Raw genomic sequence first — 23,447 nt, 5'->3', positions numbered from 1 at the left:
TTCATGCCTTATAGGACTCGTTTCTGGCATCACAGAAAAACTCAAAAACAGATTAAATCACAGAAAATTATCAGAATAGTTCTAAAAATAGGGCTTCTTAGTTTCACGGTGTGCTTTTTTCAAATAATCTGTATAATAAAAGTAAAACAAACGTGTCGTTTGCGGCAGCATCCTTGCAATTTTCCCAAGGCTGGCTTGATGGGATGCGTGTGGTCACGTGATGGGAAGCGCACAGTGGTGGAAATTGCAGCGCTCTTCCTTGATTCGAATCTTTTGGCTCCATGTCGACGGGCGTCCCGTTCAGACTTTGAACCGCTCTGCATTACAATATCTAGGGAAAATTATGAAAGTCACTATACTACACTTTCAAAGTAAGCATGACTAATATTGTGTATTACAAAACTGCAATTTAAAATGAGTAGTAATGGTGGAAAACTTTAGAATTCTTTAATTGTTCATGTATTGTTTAAATTTGTTTATAGATCTATTTAAAAATATATTTTACCCTTTAACATTATAATTTGAGAAAAAGTTAGAACACATTACCTCCTAATAGCTAATCTAAGCCTTTCTGATTAAAATAAACTCATGATTCTCATTTTAGCCATACTAGTTGGAGGAAAATTTTCCCTTGTCAACTTTAAAATGTGTGAGGAGTTTCTTGCATATGCTCCATGTTTGAAGTCACCCCACTGCATCTTCATTTTCCATGCAAACAGACCCGCCACCAATTCTGTGCTTTAGAGTATATGGTTCTTTTTCTTCAATGAAATTAAATACAAAAAAGAGAAAGAAATCTTACTTTTGAGCAGTGTTTTGATACCTTATAACAAAACAGGGAAAAAACGAAAAATTCAGTTTTGTATGAAGCGAGCATCTAATTAAAGCTTGAGTTAAATGAGTGAGAACAGCACAGCATTTATTCTGACGGCTCCTGTCGTTCATCCACAAGTCTCGGCAGACAGAGGCGGCTCCGTCACCAACAGCACACCGTCAGAAGCGCAGCATATTCTGCTGAAAACGAGCTAGGATAGTCGGGAATCGCACATCCAGGTAAACAATCCATAATACATCAAATATTAAAGAAAAATCCCCATCCCTGCCATCATTTTCTCTGTCACCGTCGACCCCTTGAGCAGCGGACTCTGGCCGCTGTCAGACCCGACGCCAGCGGACCGCTCCTGTTGCTTTTAACGGCGGTGGCTAGCTCGTTAGCTCGATGACCCCTCTCCGTCTTGGCTGGAGCTCAGCGGCCAGCAGCCGCAGACGGAAGGTACCGTCGTTAGCTTAAAATAGCGGAGCCCGCTGCTACAGAAACGCTGTTTCAAAACGAACCGCCACAAATACGGTCACTGTTTTTAAACCCGAGCGTGGTCGTGAAAGCGTGATTAAATCGGCGTTGCCCCATTCATGGTTTAAAGGAGCGGAGCCTGTCACCGGAGGAGGGTTTGCTTGCAGAGACGCCGCCGCTAGCACTCGCCTAGCCGGCTAGTCAGCGCTAGTGCAGGACACTGAAACACCCATCCAACCTGCTTCAGCTTGGCAGGTCATGTTTAACAAATAATGCATGCGAGACATATCTAGCAAATAACCGACAGGTTTAAAGGTATTATTATGTCTAAATATCACAGTAAACATGCATTAAGCCGTTTGCAGCCAGACAGCTTAGGCTCATTGTCAATATCCCAGCTTTTGCTCCCAGATCTGTTTATTATTACATGTTGCTTATTCGGACGGGAAGATAAATATTTGTACCTTATTTGTCATAATGGTAAATTTTTCTGCAGAAACACAAAAAATGAAATTATATTGAACAGAGGGGATCAGATTCATACCCCAGTCACCTGTCAGATAGGAAACAATGAAATGCATTGAAGTTTGTGCTTGTAAGGTGACAGAAAAAGTAAAAGGGGTGTGAACACAAAAAAAAGCAATTATAATATTATGGCAGATTTATTTGTTTCACAGTTGAATAGATTTGTATGATGTTTATTTGCAAGTATGAAAATAAACAGTAGCTAAGTAACTTTTTAATATCTGTATTGGGGCCTCACAATTTATTATCTTTATTTACCACGAAGAACTGTTTGAAATGCAATATGTGTGTATTATATTCCAAGATTTGCATGCATATGACATTGTGAGCATGTTTGATTTAGACTCAATGCAGCAGTTTCCTGTATCTGACACAGCCCAAGATGCTGAAAGACTCAAAACTGAATCAGAAATGTTCAACTGACAGATGTCAGATGAATACAATTTTGCAGAAATTCTACGACAAAGACGCAAGTTTGAGCTTCGATTTAATACTTCTTAAGCGTCATTATTTGCTCCATTCACTTAAATACAGAACCGTCTCTTTTATCCATCTTAATTAAATAGATCAAAACTGAAATGTTGCCTGTTTTTCTGTCAGCTCATGGAGACGCAGCATGTTTTTTTTTTTTGCTGCACTTTGATTTGAGGTTAGTGAAACCAGTTGGAGGAGACAGGCTTATGCTTTGATGCACAGATTGAGAAATTTTTGTACTTCTTAATTTTCAGTTGAATTCAGAGCTATCAAACCTGCTGCTAATGATCAAATTAGAGCAAAGTTTACAGGAATTTGCTTTTATATATTGTAGGGATGAAGCTATCGATTACTTTTGTAATCAAATGTTCTGACGATTAGTAGAATAAAGGGGAAAAAATCTTAATTTTCAAAAGATTTTCATTTTAATTAAGATAATTTTATACAGGATCAAAAATACAACAATAAATAATTAAGACATTTTATTAACCAAAATGCAATAACAGTATTTATTAGTGCATGATTGATCATTTGTGGTAAAAGATGCCTCTGCAGCTAAAAAACTCAGGCCTTTCTGCTTGACTTAAGATTGATAAAGTGTTGAGCTATTCTGTTTATTAATTTGTTTATTATTATTGAATAGGAGATTTAATTAATTTTTTTTTATGAATCTGAACCAGGTGAAGATAAATTTGCCACTTGCGGAGTTCTGGATATAAGATACCTAAAGAAAAGTTTTTTTTTTATCTTGTATGAAAAAAACTTTGTTCATCTTTGGCTTAATTAATGCCCGGAGTAAATTTGTTGTTTCAGAAAATGGCCATTCGTTTTGAATCTGTATATTATCACGATTATTTTATTACTAAATTAGTTGATTATTTCAGTAAGTAGTTAATCACAATCGTTTCAGTCTTACTATATTGTATTCCTTTTGAAAAACATGTAATGAAGAAGGAAACTAAGCAGAAAATTAAAATCGTCCAATGAAAGCCTGATCACTGAATTCTTCGTTTTTCCAGATGAATACTTATGTTTCTGTATTTTCTAATGTTCCAGGAGTGGATCCCGTTATGGGGGACATGAAGACCCCAGATTTTGATGACCTATTGGCAGCGTTTGATATCCCTGACATCGATGCCAAAGAGGCCATACAGTCTGCGCCGGATGAGGCCGAGGGCCCCCATGGACCGGCCGGTGCGCCCCTGGGAAAGCAGGAAGGCGTGGTGGGTGTTGGGTCCTCCCTGAGGCCGCCCAGTCCCTCAGACCCCCAGGCGGACACTTCCATCGTGAGCGTGATCGTGAAGAACAAAGTCCGGCATGAAGCTGTAGACGGCGGGGATGGAGATGCGGAGCAGCACCCCATCGATGTGATCGCTGGGGCGGATGCCGGTCCCCGACTCGGCGCCTGCGCCGAATCTGAAGCGCTCAATCACAACGGTTTTGGAGCTTCCGGTGTTTCCATGCCTCTTTCCCTTGGGCAAAACCAGTCCAATGGAGGGCCGTGGTCTGTGAACACTCCCAAAGCGTCCGCAGAAGCAGCCGGCGCCAGTACAGCCAAACCTCACAAGCAGGGCGGGAACATTTTCAACAGACTCAAACCTCTGGTGGCGCAGGGGTCTGGAGATCCGGTGGGTCGAGCCAGGAAAATGCAGCTCCTCCAGCAGCAGCACCAGCAGCAGGACACGGGCCAAGAGAGGGCGGATGCCGTCAAAGCCTCGCTTCCTTCATCTTCCTCCGTGTCGGCCGGGTCGTCCTCTCCCGCCGGACTCGCCTTGCCGTTCTTTCCGCCGTCCAAGCCTCTGCTTTCAGCTCCTCCTTCTGCACCTTCATCGCAGTCGCTACTCTCGTCTCAGCCTTTTAACGGTGCCCCTAAAGGCGGAGCTGGTGGATTCCAGCACCAGGTGGAGGAAGACGATTCCGACCCAGATTTGGGGAGTCCTCTCATAATCCAGGAGAACCCAGACTCGCCGACTATCGCGCAGATGAGCAGGCGATATAAGTCTGATTCTCTTTTGTCACAGCCTGCATCGTCCGCCGCGTCCCAACCAAAACCTGGGGACACCCCTTCTGCGTCTGCTCCACAGTCCGGCTCAGTGGAGACTCCACAGGTGGAGGAGAGACATCCAGAACATGTAATAGAGGAGAGAGATTCACCTGAGAGCCCGGAGCCAGAGATGCCAAATTCAGCCGCTCAGGTCCCTGCAAAGCGGTGCTCCAGCCCCGCCGTGGCGTCCACTCCGCCTCCCCCTGAGCTGCGGGTGCCTAAAGAGGAAGAGGAAGAGATGGAGGTGGGAAACGGCATCGATAAGGTCACGGATGGCAAATCGGACAAGGGAGAAAATATGGAGGTGGATGATGGAAAAGCTAAACCGTCTTCCACTGATGGAGGAGAAACAGAAAGTGCTGCTCCTGCTCCCCCCGGAGCTCCATCCCGGCCACTCAAAGTCAGGATAAAAACCATTAAAACCTCCACAGGTGGGATTACCAGGACTGTGACCAGGGTGGCGTCAAAAGGCGGTGGAAAAGGCTTGGACCCAAAAGGTCAAACTGGGGAACACAGGCTTTTATCAAACAAAACGCAAAAGGCAGACGTTTCCCCTGGCCTCATGACAACGTCTTCCCAAAAAGTAAGTGCTCTGAATGCTCTACCTGTTTCTACACTTGCAGCTAGCAGCGTCATGCTCGCCGCTGCCACAAAGGTTCAAAACAAGATGGCTTCTTCGGACAAGGCCAAGGTTTCGGCCACGGCTGTCAGCATCACCAAGTCCGCCGCTCTGCCGGCGACGCCCGCGGTGGCTTCCTCCCCCAAGTTCTCTGTCGCTGCCAGCGGGATAAGCGTTCGCACAGCCGCCAACAAAACAGCCAATGGAGGCAGTGGCACAATCTCGGGCAACGCCATCCAGCCAAACAAGCCCGCCTCAATAGTCAACAGCACTGGCGCCGTCATCTCCCGCAGCCAGTCGAGTCTGGTGGAGGCTTTCAACAAAATCCTAAACAGCAAAAACCTCCTGCCAAGCTACAAGCCCGACCTCTCTGCCCCTCCGCCACCCGAGTGGGGGCTCCCCGTGCCCGCCACGGGTTACCGCTGCCTTGAGTGTGGAGACGCATTCGCTCTGGAGCGCAGCCTGGCACGGCACTACGACCGGCGGTCACTCCGCATAGAGGTCACCTGCAACCACTGTGCCAAGAGGCTGGCCTTCTTCAACAAGTGCAGCCTGCTGCTGCACGCCAGGGAGCACAAGGAGCGTGGCCTGGTGATGCAATGCTCGCATCTGGTCATGAGGCCCGTCACTGTGGAGCAGATGATTGGCCAGCAGGATATAACGCCGATTGGTGGTAAGTTGATTTGCATAAACACTCGCACTACATTACAGCTACAAATGTTGATAAAACCTCCATTAAATGCATTAAATTTTTTGTATTTAATAGAGGTTAAATGCAATACTTTTTACTCCTAATGTAAAAAGTGAACAATTAGTTTACTTACGATCAATTGTCAATTAATGGTATCAGATTAAAAAAAGAGCTGGTAGAATTTCCAAAAATTTTACTTAAGCATATCACTACTTCAGCTTATTTTCACTCAATTAAAAGGGAAAATTAGGCTCCAAAGAAATTACACAAGACTTAAAAAGTCTGGTCAAGTACTGAGTAGGCATCGATCTTTTAAAATCTAACACTCACATCATTACATGGACTGCTTCAACATATTTCTGAAGTAAAAGTAAAACCGTATATGGTAAAAAAGTCTATTGAAATATTCAGTAACTGATCAAATTATTAATCGTTTTATATTAAAACATTTACATTATCAGACTCACCAAAATATAAAGTTAAGTGGAATTTTTGGTATTTCAAGGACCAAAATGACAATAAATAGTGAAAGTGACAAAAAATAACAAATCAGTCAAGAAGAATGTTCCAAATCATTTTCTGTCAATAAAAAACATAAAAAATGCAACAAAAAATGCATTTGTTTGTCTTTTTCTGATGAATTTTTGGTTAGAACATGTTACTTTAACCAAAAATCACACTTTATTATGATAACTCATAATAAAGTTACTCAAATAAAATTAAAAACGTATTGCATAGTAAAAATACTTTTAAGAGTTAATTTTTTCCAAAAAGTCACTCAAGTAAATATAACTGAGTAAATGTAGCTAGTTACTACACAACTCTGATTAAAATAACTTCCTCTCGATTAGCTAATGAGGTCAGCTGGCGAGATCGTTTTATTGTTGCAGTTTGGCCGCCATCCAGCAGAGGGCGCTGCTGGTCATCCTCAAGCTGAGCCGTTGATGCAGAATTAAAGATAGCGGCCATATTGGAACAGGAAAGAGATGCGGACCAAACAGCCCGGGACGGGAAGCAAAATGCACTTTATGCGGTTGTTTTTAAAATTTAAACACTCGACACATTCCTTAAGTTCACGCGGAGAAGCATCAGCTTTTCAACCAAAAATTACTGATGTGCTACGGAGGCAAGGACAGATGTAACAAGCTGAAAACGGCTGATGTTGGTAGTTTTAACATTCCTTCAACAGCAGGCAGTACTTCTACATTGATATCTATGTTTATAGGGAATTAAGTCTTTACATATTTTATTCATTTAATCTTTTATTCAGCAACAAAACGTTCTCGTTTTGTTATATTTTACAGGTATAAGTTTCATAATGTGAGAAAACCACCATTTTCTGTTTGTCCAGTCAGCATTTAATACAGATTACTGATTTTAAGAAAATGGCCGTTTATCAGTCTGTCAGCTCAGTTAGTTGATGGGTAAAATCAATCAACTTTAGATTGATTAATTTGCATCCAGGTTTGGAACTTGACACAGCTCGTAATGGTTGTGAATCACAACTATGCATGCATCTTTTTTCTTTTTATCTATCTTCGCTGACCTCCACCTGTTTGTGCTGCTCGGTGTCCACCGTCTGGCTATCCAGGCCTGCTCACTTCTTCGTCCTCTCCTCCAGTCTCCTCTCCCTCTGCCACATCAGGGGGTGCTGCTGTCCCCGCTGGCTCTAGTCCCATGAAGGACGCCTCGTCCCCAGCGGCAGCAGGTCCGAGTCGACCCGTCCGCCGTGCTCCTCAGGGGCCTCAGGCCTTGATGCCGCTCCCCTGCAAGAAGGCTGAGGGGCTGCAGTACAACAACTTCAAGTGTCCAGAGTGTCAAACGCAATTCTCCAGCAAGGCGGAGCTGGTCACTCACTTCCAGCAGATCAGGGGTGCTCCCAGCTCGGTGAGGATCAGACCCGTATCCTGCTTAGGACGGTTCATATAAAACATCAACGGACACTGAATGTTTTCCCCAAAATATTTGTTTTTGCAGACCTGCAGCCAGTGCTCGCCTCCCATGATGCTCCCCAACTCATGTGCCGTGTCCGCCCACCAGAGGATCCACAAACACAAAGCGCCGCACGTTTGTCCTGAGTGTGGTGGGACGGCGCGCCAGGCCAGCTTCCAGACCCACCTGGAGGAGGCGTGTCTGCACTTCGCCAGGCGCATCGGCTACAGGTGGGCAGGCATCTGTGTGAGGATGAAACCTCAGCTCTAATAACAGCAAGAGGGAAAAATATGAAGGATAACGTAGGACTATAGCGATTAATCGTGATTAATTGATTACAGAAATAATACTCAACTAAATTAGGAATCAATTATTTGCTATTGAGTATACAGACTCTAAAAAAGGTACATTTCTAAATGGATGACACACTTCATATCAGCAGTTTAGGCTTATATTGTTACTAATTAATTGTTGCTAATCATAATTAATTGTTACTAATTGTGATTAATGCCATCAATAGAATCACCCCATACGGCAGGTACAACAGGTGTAGTCAAGATGGTGTCTTTCTGCTCTTCCAGGTGCTCAAGCTGCCAGGTTGTGTTTGGAGGCCTGAACTCCATCAAGTCCCACATTCAGACAGCTCACTGCGAGGTCTTCCACAAGTGCCCCAGCTGCCCCATGGCTTTCAAGTCCTCCCCCAGCGCCCAGAACCACATCAGCACCCAGCACCCAACACTAACTGGAGGACAGGCCAAGTACGTCCCTCATCCTCCCATCCACAGGTCTTCTTTATTTGAATTTTAAGAGGACCAAATAGCTTTCCTCTCTCTTTACAGGATGATCTACAAGTGTGTGATGTGTGATACGGTTTTTACCCAGAAGCCCCTGCTGTACATGCACTTTGACACTCATTTAGCCAAGCAGAAAGTGCATGTGTTCAAGTGTCCCGACTGCACCAAGCTCTACGCCCAGAAGGGGTCCATGATGGAACACATCAAGGTGTGTGTTTGGACCAGAAGGGTTTCTGTCGTCGCCTTCATGTGTTGCCCATCCATTGCTCTCCACAATGAATGTGGTGTCAGAGAAGGCGAACATTAAACCTTGGGTCGGCCTTAGCAGGGTTCCTTCATGGTGACCCTGTCCTAAGTTCTACACCAAGAACATCACTGCACTGTTTGTTCAGCTTCAGTTCATTACCAGGGTTCTGCAGAACCCGATGACTGGCTGAGAAATTCATTCAGCCGTTTGGTTCCGACTGCCAGAGCAGGGCTGCAACTAGAATTTAAAGGGCCGGAGGCCCGGGTCCCTCGAGGAAAGAAGTGTGTCTGTGTGTAGAGCGCTGCTATAGATGTCTATTAGTTAAAATCGGTCCATTTGTCTGTCCATCCATCTAGACATTCGTCCATTTATCCATCCATTAGTTTGCCCATCATCCATCTATCCAACATTCCTACGGCCACCAATCTGTCCATCTGTCTGTCCATCCCTTCTTCCCTTCTTCCCATCTGTTTGCCTACCCATCCATCCTTTTGTCCATCCTTCCTTCCTTCTTTCCTTCCTTCCTTCCTTCCTCACCCTCTTTCTCTCCCCTTTTACCTTCAATCCATCTCTCCATCATCTGTCCATATATCCATTCCTCCATCAATTCATCCATCCTTTTGTGCATCAGTTCTTCCATTCATCCATCCATTCCTTCTTTCTTTCTTCCTCTCTCTGTCTCCCTGTTCTGTATTGTGAATCCTGTCTGCTGTAGAAGTATCCACCATTACAGAGTCATCTCTTCTCTCATGACGCATTCAAGTTCTGTGACCTTCTGGCCTGTAAAGTTTTCCTGTGGTTCTGCTCAGACGGCTCACAGAGGCCCATCAGCCAAACCCGAGTCTCAGCCCGACGCCTCCAACTCCTCCTCAGCTCCCACCAACTCCTCCAGTCCTTCCGGCCTCAAGTCGAAGTCCTCCGCGAAGCCCGACACCTCGGACGGCGAGGACTGGGGGCGGGAACAGGAGGAGGAAGACGAGGAGGAGGACGACGACGACGATGAAGGGGACGAGGACTACGAAGCCCCGGCGGGCCAGTCTTCTGGCAGCGCGGGGGTCGGCGGTCATTCCAGCGCCGTGAGCGAGTGGACCTGCCCTCAGTGTCAGACCACCTTCACCGACAACGAAGACTACCTGAGTCACGTGAAGATGGAGCACGGCAAGGTGACGTTCCAGACGCTCGAGCAAACGGGGCCACCTGAAGAACAACGTTGTTTATTCTGTTTCTGCTCCACAGTTTCCCTGTCGTATCTGCGGCGGGACGTTCAGCACTTCTTCCAGCCTGCGGCGTCACGAGCGAGTCATTCATGAGGGCAACAAAAGGATCTTCCATTGCCAGTGAGTCGCTTTCATCGATGACGGAAAACATTTCAGAGTAACGCAGTAAAACATAAATTAACAATCAATGGATCTCAATGAATTAGATTAACTTTAAAAGTTAATTTAATGCATCATTTTAATTCAAAAAGTTAAACTCTAAGTTATAATTTAAGATTTAGATTTTATTTTGATTATCCTGCAAATTATTAAATAGACTTTACTATTGAATAATATAAATAGCAACGTTTTTCTACCAGTTCTTCCTTCCACTGAACTTTTATTCAGTGCTCTTTAGCAGATGGGTTGACATGTATTAATCCAAGTGTAATAAATCTATTTGATCACTTTTTGAGTTGAATTTCTGAATTATCTTTCTAAGCATCTTCTGATTTACCTGTAGATTGTCTTTTTGTAGACGTCTTAAATTATCACCCTCAATTTGTAATTTATTTTAAAACTCTAAATTAGAGTTCAATTGTTGGATATTCAGATGACATATTGTGGCCCCTAGAGGGCAGTAGAAGCGCTTTCCATCTGTGTGTGACATTTTAATAAAAAGTTTTATATCTGTTCTGATGTGTTTATCCAGGTTTTGCACAGAAGGCAAAAGAACATTTGGTAGCCGGTTCTTGTTGGACAAACATATCCGACTCCATCACAGAACAACAGACGGACAAGTGAGTAAAAAATGTAATTTAAGGTTCAGGTCAGAGTTCTGCAGCACTGGCCATGTCTGGGTTTTCTGTTGCATGTGAGATTAATTCAAAATGCTTCTTCTGCTCCACAGGCGACTTGTGGGCAGAAATCAGTTAATTTAACTGGACTTGATTTCTGGTTCACATTCTAATAAAATAAAATGATCAAGCATCTTTTGCAGCCAATTATCAGTTAATCCCAAAAATTATTTTGATGCCAAAAAAATCTTGGCGCAGATTTTTTTAATTTAACCACTCAAGCCTTTGTTGTGGAATATTTGCTATAAACTAGTAGAAGCAAATTGAAAATTATCCAGTTCTTAAGAAAATAAGCATCATGCAGAAACATAAGGCGTTGAATTGGTGACAAAAATCTTTGAAAAACAAAAATTAAATTGATTTGCTTCCCATTTGTGGGGATAAATGTGTCTGTCTGAGCCCTCATGTTGTTGTTTTGAGCACCAAGTTCTCGCTTGGTTTGCGCTCAGGGTCCTCCTCTGACCAGGAAGCGAGCCGCTACAGGAGGAGACGGACCGGGCAGCTCCTCGGAGCTCGACGGCGAGGTCGGACCTCCTGCGAGCCGGGCAGCAGACGAGGAGGAGAGCGCCACAGAGGACGGCAGCGGCGGCGGCGTTGGCCCTGCAAAGAGAACCAGGGCGTCGGTGGCGTCCACGTCGTCGGCGCCTGGCGAGCTGGAGGACGAGGACAGCGTCTTCCGCTGCATCCCCTGCGGCTTCTCCACGGAGGACGGCGCCGAGTTCCAGCGCCACATCCCGCAGCACCGCGGCGACACCGCCGCCTTCCAGTGCCTGCAGTGCGGCGTCTGCTTCGCGTCGGCCGGCTCCCTCAGCAGGCACCGCTTCATCACCCACCGGGTGCGAGACACGCAGAGCGACACGGAACGCGGCGCCCCGCGTGCCCCTGGCTCGCCGAGCGCCTCCCCCGGCGCCGCCTCGCCGCTGGCACACTTGGAGGACGGCGATGGAAACCTGGGCTGCAAGGTGTGCGGGCGGCGCTTCGACAAGGCGACGGACCTCAACACGCACTTCAGGACCCACGGCATGGCCTTCCTCACCGCACACAAGACGGACAAGCCCCAGTAGGGGGCGCAGCGCGGAGGCGGCTGCAGAACATGAATGTTGATAAAACACCTTTTTTAGCTCACAGAAACATTTTACTCTCTACGGCGCCTCCTCTATGCGACTGTAGCTGCATGTTTGATCTTGTCACACCTGTGCTAGTCTCGTGAGAAGCTCTTCCTGGGTCAAAAGCCTTTGTACTGGACCCGAGTGAAGCTGGAGCTCCACCTTCATAAAGTTGAATGAAATTGGTGTAAAAAGTTTGTGCTGCTAAGATTTTTAAGATAACGTTTCCAGAGGACCTCAAAGGTCAATTTGCCCCCCTTTTATTTACGAAATATGGTGTCAATCAACCACTACATTTGTGTTGCAAAGAATTTCATTTGTTCTATTATAATTAAACATTTTTTTAAAACGTTTCCAGAGATCAAAAGTCAACATTTACAAAATCAAACAAAATCTGGTGTTAAACTCTTTGTCTGTGGAGCAAACAATGTTGTTTGTGCCGCCATTTCCAGATGTCATCAGAGGTCACCTGATTCCCCCACATTTTATTTTTGCCGTTATAATTTTCAAGGTTCAAAACAGAAAGTTACCAGAGGTCAAAAAGGTCAACCAGCCCCAGCCCAAATAGTTACGAAAAATAAATCTGGTATCAATCAGTTGTGCTGTTTGTGCAGCAAGAAATTCCGTGACATCATTTCAATACATTGTTTCCAGAGGTCAAAGGTCAACTGGCTCCCCCAACATGTTCAAAATCAAACAAAATACGGCGTAACGTTTTGCTGCAGTTGTGCAGCAACAACTTTCATTACAATTTTTAAAATAAAATAGAAAATAGTCGTTTCTAGAGGTCAAAGGTCAACCCACATTAAGAAAAAACAGTTGATTGACTCTTAATTTGCTTAATTAGACTTAAATGTGGGGTAGTCGGTTGACCTTCGGTGACCTTTGGAGCAAGTTCATATCTCTGACATAATAGCAGCACAAGCGAAAACGTTTTCGCTGCACAAACCAAAGTTTCGTTTGGCTCTACGGATGCGGGAGGCCGACTTCACTCAGGTTCTGTTTTCATCAGCCGTTTTCGCCGGTCCTCCCATTTCTTCCACTCTTCTTCACCGAATGCGTCCACGCATTTCGCCTGCACGCCATGCGGCCCGCCTCAAACTCCTCTCCCGTTCTTACGCCCGCCGCCTCCCGAGGCGCACGAGAGACACGAAGCATGAAGAGGAGCGTCCGGAGAAACTGACAGTTTTTTTTTCTTCTTTTTTATTTTATTTTATTTTTTTCTATGTTGCAATATTTATTTATAGTAAATACGTCACTGCTGTTTGAATCTTAGAGTCATGAGATGAAGAGGAAGTCTGCGACCCGGTTGGTGTGAATAATTTGTGATGTCGTTGATCGTTCAAGCTAGAAAAAGAAAGGCCAGACTTCCTGTCAGTAGTATCGGTGTACAAGTTGTTGCCATGTAAATACATACAAGTACACTAAGAAAGCATTCTGGTTTTAGTAACTTACTATAATAATGTGAATATGTGTAGTATTTGTACTTGTACTGTTCCACTCCCCCTCCTCAGACCGACTAAAGTTAAAAACCCTCCCAGAGTTAGTTACATGTTGAGAGAAGGTGTGTCGTCTTAACGTGTATGAAAACAAAAGGTTTCTATTTCAGGCGGTTCTTTTGTAACTACAGGATCAGTGCTTGCTGTGCCCACCTTTCTTTTCTATGTTCAAGCCCTCACAGTGACATGATGGAGGTCTATGAGTGGACTTTGTATCTTTTTTATATGTCATATCATATTTATATAGCTCTATAGTGGCAATTTCATGTCATTTTATTTCCCATGCTTGTGGTCTGCTTGCTGAAATGCCATACACTTCTGTGCTGTTTGGAAATAAATGTGGAAAATATCTAAAATGTGCAAAAGTTTCATCGAGGTCTCATTTAAAGTGGATTTTAAGTAGCGGGATATTTTCTGCGCTCATTTTGTGGCCAGCAAATACACATTTTCGGTTACATGGAAATAAATACACTAAATATACGGTTCGACAATTTCTTTGGAAATCAGATCTGTGAATTACTTCAAATCCAAGTTGAAAGAGTTCTTGTTCCGAGGTAGAAAACTAAATTTTTATGGCTCAGAAGAATATAACTCGATTAGTTCACATCTTTCTTGGCTGGTAGGAGCTGCGCTGCGTCAGTCGGTAATAAATCTGAACGACCAAAGATCATGTGGGGTTCCTCAAGGCTCAGTTCTTGGCCCACTTTCTCCATGATCTCAATGCTCAAATGAGAAAGTGATATCAGACTTCCTGAAAGACTTCAGACACGCTCAACACTGCATGTGTTCAAATCCCACTGGTTTCCCAGACCCCATCTAGAATGTGACATCGATCTCATATCCTGGTTCTGATTTAGTTTTTGAATTTCATTAAAGTTCAGAACTAAACAAACTGTTAGGTTACTCAGAAATGACAAATTAGGTTTATGACCGTCATTAAACAGCTGTAAAGGTTCTCCCAAGGTATCATAATGCTGATAGCTTGTTTGCCTGATAACAGACTTCCTCAATCGGATCCTTCAGTCGGTCAGCCTTGGTCTTTGGTAAAGCACAGTTTGACAGCTATGCAGACTTTCCACCGCTTGGTTTCACTCCCTCCAGCTCCACAGACGTTCCCTCTGTGGTTTTTCCCTCGGTGGTTTTTCCCTCGGTGGTTCCCTGACATGAAGGCTGATCCTCCGGACAGAGGGATGCATGGTGGGCTTCGACCAGCAGCTCATAGATCAGAGTTCCTACCAAACCCCCGACGCAGGGAGCGACTAACGGGACCCACCACCAGCCACGTCCGGCCCTGAAACACAAATATCGAGGGTTAACATTTGGGAGGACGTTTTAGAAATAATGACCAAAAAAATTTAAAAAAACCAACTTGAAAACTTCATCTCCCCAGCCAGCAATGTAAGTGAAGAAGCGAGGTCCAAAATCTCTGGCCGGGTTCAGGGCGTATCCGCTGTTTGAGCCCATGGAGACGCCGATAACCAGGACCGCGGCTCCGGCCAGGACGGGCTGCAGACAGTCGGGTATGGAGGTGTTCCTCTGGTCGCCCAGAGCCAGGATGCAGAGCAGCAGAGCAGCGGTTCCGATCACCTGCGAGAAACCCAGTGGGCTAAGCGTAAATACGCTTACATACGTTTTATTTTACATCATTTTCCATCCTACAGAAAAAAATAAAAATCAATATTTGCAATATTTTATGTTTATCTTTACTTTGAATCCAAAAAACAGTAATAAAATGGTGGTTCTTCAAAAAAAAAATTACAACACATTTCTTAGAGTAAATATAACATTTGAGGCTGTAACTTAAACTTTTATTTGTATTTTTTAATAGTGCTAAATGGCTCTTTAGGTTATAATGCTTATTCTATTTTTTGGGAGTCTGGACTTTATTGAAGTTTCAAATTTTACTTAGTGTTACTTAAAAGGTTGCAGATCTCTAACCTAATCCGATTTCCTACCCTGGATGGATTTTATCTGTTCATCTAATCTGGTCCAAGTTGTAAAATACTAAATCCTTTAACAACAGGGTGGACCATAAGTTCCCACACGTATAAAAAATAAACATTTAATACTGGACAACCGTTTTTATTTATATCATGTTGTGTCTTCATCGGTGGCTCTACGTTGTTTACCACTTTCTGGTTGATCTGCAACATGTTCAGTTTTCTGAAACTTGCAGATAAGTTTTGCTACATTTGATGCTCGTTCCATATTTTCTGTTAAATTTCCTTGCAGCCATGCGACTGCCTCCTGATCCAGCTATCAGTATAATTTCAATTCTTTGCTCTTTTGTCAAACGCATCTCCTATCTGGAATATCAAAAATATTCCAGATACATTCTCCTGTGTCTGGACCCTCATGACCCTCCCTGCGTTTTGGTTGCAGGTCTTTGCTTTGGTAGTTCTTGGCTGTGTTGCTGCAGTTAAATATGAATTTCTCATGTCTTCCAGATGAAACAGTAACTCTACCTGACCTGGTCCAACAAGCCTCCCCCCAAACTGAGGTATTCAGCCGGATAAGTGCTGAATATTCCTGCTGTGGCTGAAGGACCCGTCACCGTCAGCTGACCCCCGCTGTAACTCTGGATGGCGTCTGCAAACATTTTATTCCCTCAGTTTTCATGCACAGCTGTGAACAACATGGACTTAAAATTTGTAAGGCTGGACAAAAAAAAAATGTCAACTTTATATTTTATATACCGAATTTGAATTTGATCTCCAATTTCTGTAACATTTTTCTCACTTTTTCAAAAAGAAATTAGAAAGTGAAGGAAAATATTTTCAAAAACTGGCTTTTATTTCAATCGTTTCTAATCTGAATTGACCTGAAATCAAATTTTAAATAGTTAGAGGCTGTGAAACACACTTGTAATTCTTGGACGAACTGACATCACATGTGGAAACCAAAGAAGTAAATTGTTGGAAAAAAAAAAAAAAGAAGAAAATCCAGATTTTTGTAAAAGTGAATACAACTGATTAATTGATTCACCACCATCCTGGTCTTTATTTGAAGCATTCAGCCAGTAAATAAATGGAAGAAATGTTTTCACATCTTAATGATGTGAAGATTTATTTTAAATGATTTCCATGAATGAATGTAGAAACTCAGAGCAGCAGGATCTGCTTTAATAATAACCAAACGTTTATGAATTATTTTCATAAAGTCCGTGACAGTATGGAGGGCTGATGGTGCCTGTACATGGTGCGCCCAACCCAGCGATTTAATGTTTTGCATGCAGACTCACCGTGGTACTGCAGACCGACTGTGGCTGCACCCAGAAAGGCTCCAAGCACTTGGAAGAAAGTGTAGAAAGGAAGTTTCATCCATGGATGTCGGCCCAAAACGCACAAACTCAGCGTCACTGCAGGATTCAGGTGAGCCCCTTTGGGAACAAACAAATAATCTGATTTACCAAAACACATTCTGCATCTGCTCAACGTCAGAGTTACAATAAATGATGTTTTAATGTATAGTCTTCATTATGTCAATCCTGTAGGCAGGAAAACATGAGCGTTCATATTGAATTTTGATTTATAAGCAGCAACTAGTTACTTTTACTCACATTTACTTGAGTAGTTTTTTTTTTTTTGGAAAAAATGTAAGAGTACTTTTTACTCTTAAATTAAACTCTCACTTATATTTCTGGATTCTCTACTCACTGTGAGAAACTTCACTGAATGTTGAACCAAAAATATTTTACTGACTCCTGCAACTTTTGTTGAAGTTTTACATTGAAAGAAATGGATTTGTAAAAATGTTTCTATTTAGTAATTATGTTATTTGTATAAATTAGTTTCATTTTGACGTATAAAATAGCTAAATTTCCACTGATGTCTGATGATGCAATTGAATTACTGATCTGTTACTCAGTAAACTTTATACCAAATGCTCTTTTTATTTTAGTAAAAATATGCTGAGTGAATGTTTTTGCTCTCCTCTGCATCTTCTATTGTTTGTGCATTCAATAAATTAAATTAAAGAATCGTACCTGAGATTCCACGGGACACAAAGACCCCGAACGTCACCCCCAAAGCAAAGCCGAGGTTGATCGACAGATACTGGCCGTTTCTTTCTCGAGACGTCGTCACCTGAGCAACGGTGCCACATCCAAACAGCTGCAAACACACGGAGACTTTTCTGAGCTGTGGACACGAGTTTCTATTTTAAGCAGACGAGTAAAAACATTGAGATCGGACACTGAGATTTTATGGACTTCACTTCTGATTAACCTGCTTTATGGTCTGTGCTGTAAATGTTCATTGCTCTAGAAGGAGAGACACTCATTAGGGGTAAAACAACATGAACACACCTCGTCTCTCAAACTGTCCCCGTTTTTGATTTGAAAAAAAAAAAAAAAAAAAAGGGGGCAAAGTCAAACTTTTCTGCAACACGAAGCAGTTTAGCGTTTCATTCATGAGTTTTACTCACAATCAGGACGTAAACGCCGAGGCATTCAGCCAGGCATTCCCTGACCAGAGGGTTTCTGATCCGGCACCTCCTCAGCAGCCTCTCCATCCTGCTGACGACCTCTGACCCCAAGGTGAGCTCTCCGAGACGCTGCGGTCAGGTGCGTGTGATCTGCACGGCTCTGCTCCTTCTGCCTCACTGAGCACAGTTTGCCCTCTGATGCTGGACTTCAGGGCTTACGTCACAAGGTTTATTGCAACGCCGAGGAGTTTTTTTTTTTTTTTTTTTGTCAGCAGAGGAGAGAAGATTATTTGATCTGACATCCTGAGAGCAGAATCAAAGCAGCAGGAAGGATTCACTGGATCTCTGAGCTAAAAGCTGATAGAAATTAGTTGATTTCAGCTCCTTTCTGATTGGTTATTTCCACTCATTCAATTTCTTTCCCCTTTTTATGAAAAAAAAAAAAGTATTAAACTGTTAAAATATTTTATAATGTTTTAGACAGTAACTGTCTGAAATACTGTAATTCCACCTAAATACATTGAGGTCAAAAATATTTGTTTATTTAGCTTTGCAATTTTTGACCTTCCCAAATACAGGAAAGAAAACAAAAACCTAATTCTTAAAAAAAAAAAAAAGTAGATCTGTTATATATATATATATATATATATATATATATATATATATATCCTGTTTATTTATAAGGACTTGCAGATGTAAACAAAATTTTAAAAAATTCTACAGTCATAATCAAATATTTTTTAATTTAAAGACTGAAATTTTTTTTAACTCACAATAATTATTCCACATCTGAATCTCTCTAACTTAAGTGCAATTACTTTTACTCTTCATCCTGACCTCCAGTGTTTTAAATTAATGATTCTCTCATGATTTAATTTCTTTAATTTCACTTTTGTATTCACGTCTGAAGGCTTTAATTATAAAGTTTGTACATAACTTTTTTCTCAGATCATTTCTTGCCAAAAGACACAAACTGACCAATGGTATTCATTTATTTAAAATGTTTTATTTTATTAAAATGTCGACTGCTTAGAATTTTTGTCTTACCCTGGGACAAAAAAACCAGCATTTTTTTGTCCCACTTTCCCAAATTTGAAAGTTTAAGAACAAAGAATAAAATTCAACACAATAAATAATATTCGTTATTGGAAAACCCGTCTCCAAACTTCCAGATGTTTAAATGTCAAACGATTAAAATGCAAATACAAGTTTAAATTCTTTCTTAAGATTTTGTATTTCAAATGTTTTTTATTCCAGACTGCATCATTTCGTCAAAGAAGAAGGAGAGTTTAATGGTGGTGTAAATATATTAAGTCTTTATTTGATTCTTTTTCACATTTCTTCCATTCACTCTGCCTTTTTTACAAAAATAAAACATTTAACTGGATTGTTTGTTCTTGATGCGACCAGTTTGAATTTCCTGTTTAAACCAAAGACTTTGTGTCAAACACACGTCCTCCCTTTAAAAACCAAAAACCAAACGGAGGACGATACTTTCGTTTATTTCTTATTTAAATCCTCCGAAGAACTGAGAGAATAACGAGTCGTCGTCCCGCAGGTCTGAGAAACGATTCGAATCTCCTGGAAAAACAAAACAAAAGAGGTGCTGTTTATTTATTCCTTTAGCTCAATGAACCCAGCCTGGAGCACAGCTGACCTGGGAGTACCGGTCCGGGCTGCCGGTCCGGTCCATCCAGCCTGTCCGGACCCCCTGAGCGGCTCACGGTGGTCTTCTGGTTGCCGTGTCCGTCTCTGACCGTTCGCTGCTCCTCTACAGTCTGAGAGGAAAGCAGGAGAACGTTTACGCCCATCCTCTGGCTTTTTCCACTTTCAGAACTAGATTTGATATTTTCAGAGACGTATTTTCTTTCCAACCATCATGTTGGAAATAAAATTTTACTTGAACATAAAACAAAGTCAACTTTTAAACAAGAATAAGAGTTAATTTTAACAGTCTATTGTTGCTTCACTGCATATGAAAATGTTTAAGCTTAAATATTATTTATTACAGCTGCAAAACTGAATTTTACGTTAATTTTTAAACGGCTTTTTAACTCTTTCTTTCAGCTGATTAGTTTCTTTTTGAAGTTTTTCAGCTGTCATAGGATTTATTTAAATTATTTATTATTTCTGCAGGTCAGGTAGCAACCAGGCCTGTGGGATTGAGTTCAGCTTTCTAAAAACAAACGACGTAATCCCAGTTAATTCATGACTTAACAGATGCTTTGTCACATAGAGCCAGGTCGATTTGGGTAGATTTTTTTTCTCTAATGAATGAAATCATCATTTGAAAACTGCTTTTTGTATTTACCTTGTTAATCTTTGTCTAATATTAAAATGTGTTTGATGTTCTGAAACATTTACAACTCATAGAAAAAACAAAAATAGATCAAATCCGCGAGCAGAAACGCTTTTCTGCAGCATAGATAATCCCAAATCCCAAACTCAAATTGACACAGTGGACTTTTAGGTGGTTTTTAAGCAGGAATATAAAAGTTTACAATGAATTTCATGCAATTCTTCAAATTTGTGGAGCTTTAAAGATGCAAGTTGTGAAAAACTTTGGAAGGAAAAATGTTTTTTTGAAAACACAAAAATAAATAAAATCTGGAAATAGAGACATTATGTTAGAATCGTGAGAAAAGAACATTATTACTATTAAATAACTGAACATGTAAGTGTAAAAAATATTTATATTAATAGAAAATATGAATAAGTACACACTTTTTTTTTTAAAGTTTGTGTATTTTGATGGAAGGATGTTTAGAAAGAGCTCACCCCATCAGGTTTCACCACCTTGGTGACGACGACTGACTGGAAGAAAGACCGGCTCTGGGGTCCGCTGGGCTCCTGACCGACAGGCGGAGTCAGGATCTGATCCAAGCCGCCTGACGACACGGCAGAGTCCAGATCTGGACGGAAAAATTGGCAAAAAATTACAATACAACAAAAAAAACGATGCAATCCAAATCAAAAACACGCCCTACCGCTGTCTTCTTTAGCCTCTTGGCCAGGAGTTCTCTGTGGCGCCTCACCCCAGAAATCATTGAACTATTTGGAGACAGTAAGAAAATCTCAGAGTCTTGGTTGAATGTGAGCCGAAAAAGCAGTGAACTCTGTCATGTACCTTAGAGAAAGGGCTCCAGCCATCAAAAGGCGACGACTCAAGTGAAGGTCGGCGCTCCGGGTGCGGCCGTCGGTCGGTGCCGTCGGGTGATTTGAGCATAAAGTCTCTGAGAGGATTCCCGCTGCTCTCCGATCTGCCCTGAGGTGGAGACGGAGGCAGGATTCTGGGAACGCCTGAAATATAAAGCAGAGAAGAAAAAACAAGTTTATTTGTATTTATTAAAGGTTATATGATGGTGGACAAGATGGACCTGCAGAAGACAGTGAAAGAGACGGAAATAAAACGCAGGATTTACGATGCCCCATTTATCTAGCTTTGCCTGATGGGAGTCATCCAGTGACTTTTCATGTTTTCAGGTTAAATATGTTTAAAGTTGAGAGGAAATTTGAAAATATCACTAGGTAATTATGTGCTATTGGAAGACATATTCAGCAATACCTAAATGGGCTTCAGTGAAGTGGACTCTTTATTTTTTCCAGAACTTTTATGTTTCAGACATTTCTCATTGGGAGACTCTGAGGCAGAGCAGGAATCCGTCTGCTGGAGATGTTTCCCAGAAAGACCTCACAACCCGGATGACAGACATGTTGGTTCTGTTTCCGTACCAAAGTGTCCCGACTCCGGATGTCCCTCCCAACGGCCCAGCTGGGAGAAGATCTCCTCCATCTCCCTGAGGACGTGGCCGAACACAGCCGGCTCCTGGAACCTCATCCCGTCTGGACCCAAGTTGAAGCCAAACCTCCAGGCTCTGTCCAACGGGTCCTGCTGGTCCCACCTGAATCCATCGTAGTAGAATCCTTCTTCCTCATCGTCCTCGTCGTCATCATCATGTGTCATTGCATCAAAGAAGGGGTCCCTAAAAAGACAAAGAGATTAATGTTCCTGCAGCCGCTACTACTGAACAACAAGTTCATTATTTGTTAGGGTGGAGATCACACATTTTTTAATTTGAACTAAGTACCCAGTAATAAATAGCAACCTAAAGTTCACTTACAAATATACCACTACAACATTTTACAAGAGCAACATGTCCATAAAACAGACATGTTTGTTTATTATGACTTGACCTTCTCAGCTTATGTCATTTATTTTGTTTCTATTAATGGTTTTTACATTGCAACTGTCCTGCAGAGTGACTGTTATTGAAAGAAAACAATTTTAAAAAAACACTTAAGTGTTGCTATTTGCATGATTTTCCTTCTGAATTGATTTTGCCTCTCCAAGAGGTAGTCACTTGTGCATCATTTTTTTCTACCACTAAACTTTCCAGTTCAGTGACTGTACTAATGAATTAATATAATAAACAACATTTATTCATTAAAGTTTTATTTTGTTTCGTACTAATTCAAGAAATGTTCTTAAAGTATTTAGATTTATTGAAATGTACTGCAGAATATAGACAAGTACTATTGTTTTTTCCTGGCTCAGATGAGGCTTGCTTTTCTGATTTAAAATATTGAACCACTTTTCTGATCAAAAGCCACCGCCAGCTGCTCACTGGGGGCTGCGAACCCCTAAAGGTCAGAACCGAGAACCGCCCCTGGCACAGACCCATCAGCAGTGACCTCAACAGATCAGGAGTCTCGACGCTAAAATGAGTAGCAGCCCAGTGAGATCAGGGACCCCTGTTGTTTTCCTGGCAGAAATAAAACCACTAATCTTGTCCTGGACGGCGCTGGCTCGTTACCTAACAGCGGCTAACTTCTACTTTCTGATTTAGTTTTGAAAAAAACAAGAAAAACAAACTGACCTTCTTCCTCGGAAGTGTCCTCCCGGGACCCCGAAGAACCCGCGGAATAAATCAAAAACACTCATTTACTCACAGCTCGAGCAGGAAGCTGTTAAATCATAACTAGAAGTATGAACTGCAACCGAATAGAAGCGTCAGTGCTGCTGCAAATGTCAACAGACGTAAAGTGCCGTAAAGCGCTCTGGAATGTTCCGCACGCATGACGCAATATGTCGCAAAGAGAGCTTTACCGTAAAGTCGGGAAAAGACGCGCACTTTATTCAATTATGTGGACTCGCCGTAGTAATCAGGATAATTACTCCAGGAGAAATGATGTGACTGAAACACATACCGACATATCCACTAATTATTCCAATACAACAAACACTCTTTAGTTATAAATGAGTTGGGATTTGTAGATAAAAAGGGATTCAGATTAATTTACGGCATCAATATTTCCCAGAAACGAAATGTGATAAAATAGCAAACATATTTATAAAGTATTTGTATATATATTCTGGCTGACATTGAAACATTAAATTTTTTTGTTGGGAAAATTTCACCTTTAAGAGAATGTTTTTCAGAACTGTTTCCCACAGTAAAACTCTTCCAAGAAAACAAGAAAGAAAACAGACATTTCTCAAATGTGAAATAAAAATAATTATTCAGATATTTTGACCAAAATGTTCCCAAATAGATGCAGATAACTGAAAAATTATTCCTACTTTTGGCATCTTTGGTTAAAGTTTCAAAAGTGCAGCCGTACAAAATACAAAAGGCAATGTTTACCTCCTGCATGCTATTTTCTGCTTAACTGTGTATAAATCAGCATATAATCTTACATCATTTGAGTAAGAAATTTCAATTAAATGTCTTTAAATCCAGCGGTAT

The 23,447-nt window shown here is 42.0% G+C and overlaps 3 protein-coding genes and 1 non-coding gene across 7 annotated transcripts; 2 read left to right on the top strand and 2 right to left on the bottom strand.

Annotated features, from left to right (window-relative positions):
* The first annotated feature begins 969 nt into the window (after positions 1–969).
* On the top strand, positions 970–12,864 carry znf687b (zinc finger protein 687b). Of its 3 annotated transcripts, none has more exons than XM_055053800.1 (10): positions 970–1,053; positions 3,347–5,626; positions 7,290–7,531; positions 7,622–7,806; positions 8,158–8,334; positions 8,416–8,578; positions 9,427–9,780; positions 9,854–9,954; positions 10,526–10,613; positions 11,120–12,864. In XM_055053800.1, exons 2-10 carry the CDS (start codon positions 3,361–3,363, stop codon positions 11,732–11,734), a joined length of 4,191 nt encoding a protein of 1,396 aa, XP_054909775.1. In that variant the 5' UTR covers positions 970–1,053; positions 3,347–3,360; the 3' UTR covers positions 11,735–12,864. The 3 variants fall into 3 exon arrangements, with proteins under 3 accessions (XP_054909775.1, XP_054909774.1, XP_054909773.1); XM_055053799.1 differs by having other exon boundaries at positions 7,266–7,531; XM_055053798.1 differs by having other exon boundaries at positions 7,236–7,531.
* LOC129375203 (small nucleolar RNA SNORA13) lies at positions 8,611–8,745 on the top strand. Its single transcript, XR_008607609.1, has one exon. It is a non-coding gene; the product is annotated as a small nucleolar RNA SNORA13 (small nucleolar RNA).
* A 725-nt stretch (positions 12,865–13,589) lies between the features above and the next one.
* Positions 13,590–17,867, bottom strand: aqp10b (aquaporin 10b). Its single transcript, XM_055053801.1, has 6 exons — positions 17,701–17,867; positions 17,261–17,387; positions 16,517–16,654; positions 15,746–15,864; positions 14,645–14,862; positions 13,590–14,566 (listed from the first exon to the last, which is right to left on the bottom strand). Exons 1-6 carry the CDS (start codon positions 17,785–17,787, stop codon positions 14,338–14,340), a joined length of 918 nt encoding a protein of 305 aa, XP_054909776.1. The 5' UTR covers positions 17,788–17,867; the 3' UTR covers positions 13,590–14,337.
* An 819-nt stretch (positions 17,868–18,686) lies between these two features.
* hax1 (HCLS1 associated protein X-1) lies at positions 18,687–22,752 on the bottom strand. Of its 2 annotated transcripts, none has more exons than XM_055053652.1 (7): positions 22,578–22,752; positions 21,433–21,683; positions 20,828–21,000; positions 20,688–20,751; positions 20,479–20,612; positions 19,358–19,478; positions 18,687–19,281 (listed from the first exon to the last, which is right to left on the bottom strand). In XM_055053652.1, exons 1-7 carry the CDS (start codon positions 22,640–22,642, stop codon positions 19,208–19,210), a joined length of 882 nt encoding a protein of 293 aa, XP_054909627.1. In that variant the 5' UTR covers positions 22,643–22,752; the 3' UTR covers positions 18,687–19,207. The 2 variants fall into 2 exon arrangements, with proteins under 2 accessions (XP_054909627.1, XP_054909628.1); XM_055053653.1 differs by lacking the exon at positions 22,578–22,752 and adding an exon at positions 21,822–21,893.
* Between the last annotated feature and the right edge of the window lie 695 nt (positions 22,753–23,447).

Source organism: Poeciliopsis prolifica, unplaced genomic scaffold (genome assembly GCF_027474105.1).
Source record: "Poeciliopsis prolifica strain line A6 unplaced genomic scaffold, Auburn_PproV2 SCAFFOLD038, whole genome shotgun sequence".
NCBI classification, from domain to species: Eukaryota; Metazoa; Chordata; class Actinopteri; order Cyprinodontiformes; family Poeciliidae; genus Poeciliopsis; species Poeciliopsis prolifica.
This window is presented reverse-complemented; position numbering and strand designations above follow the sequence as displayed.

Bases quoted from the DNA above. Each gene is read 5' to 3' on its own strand.
- znf687b (XM_055053798.1), top strand. From the start codon at position 3,361: ATGGGGGACATGAAGACCCCAGATTTTGATGACCTATTGGCAGCGTTT. The intron at 5,627-7,235 runs GTAAGTTGATTT...CTGGCTATCCAG, and splicing joins GGATATAACGCCGATTGGTG to GCCTGCTCACTTCTTCGTCC. The intron at 8,335-8,415 runs GTACGTCCCTCA...CTCTCTTTACAG, and splicing joins CTAACTGGAGGACAGGCCAA to GATGATCTACAAGTGTGTGA.
- aqp10b (XM_055053801.1), bottom strand. From the start codon at position 17,787: ATGGAGAGGCTGCTGAGGAGGTGCCGGATCAGAAACCCTCTGGTCAGG. The intron at 17,388-17,700 runs GTGAGTAAAACT...GTGTGTTTGCAG, and splicing joins TCGGCGTTTACGTCCTGATT to CTGTTTGGATGTGGCACCGT. The intron at 14,567-14,644 runs GTTGGTTTTTTT...TTTGTGTTTCAG, and splicing joins TGGGGAGATGAAGTTTTCAA to GGCCGGACGTGGCTGGTGGT.
- hax1 (XM_055053652.1), bottom strand. From the start codon at position 22,642: ATGAGTGTTTTTGATTTATTCCGCGGGTTCTTCGGGGTCCCGGGAGGA. The intron at 21,684-22,577 runs GTCAGTTTGTTT...TTGTCTTTTTAG, and splicing joins GGACACTTCCGAGGAAGAAG to GGACCCCTTCTTTGATGCAA. The intron at 19,282-19,357 runs GTCAGCTGTGCT...TTGTTTTTCCAG, and splicing joins GCCCGGACCGGTACTCCCAG to GAGATTCGAATCGTTTCTCA.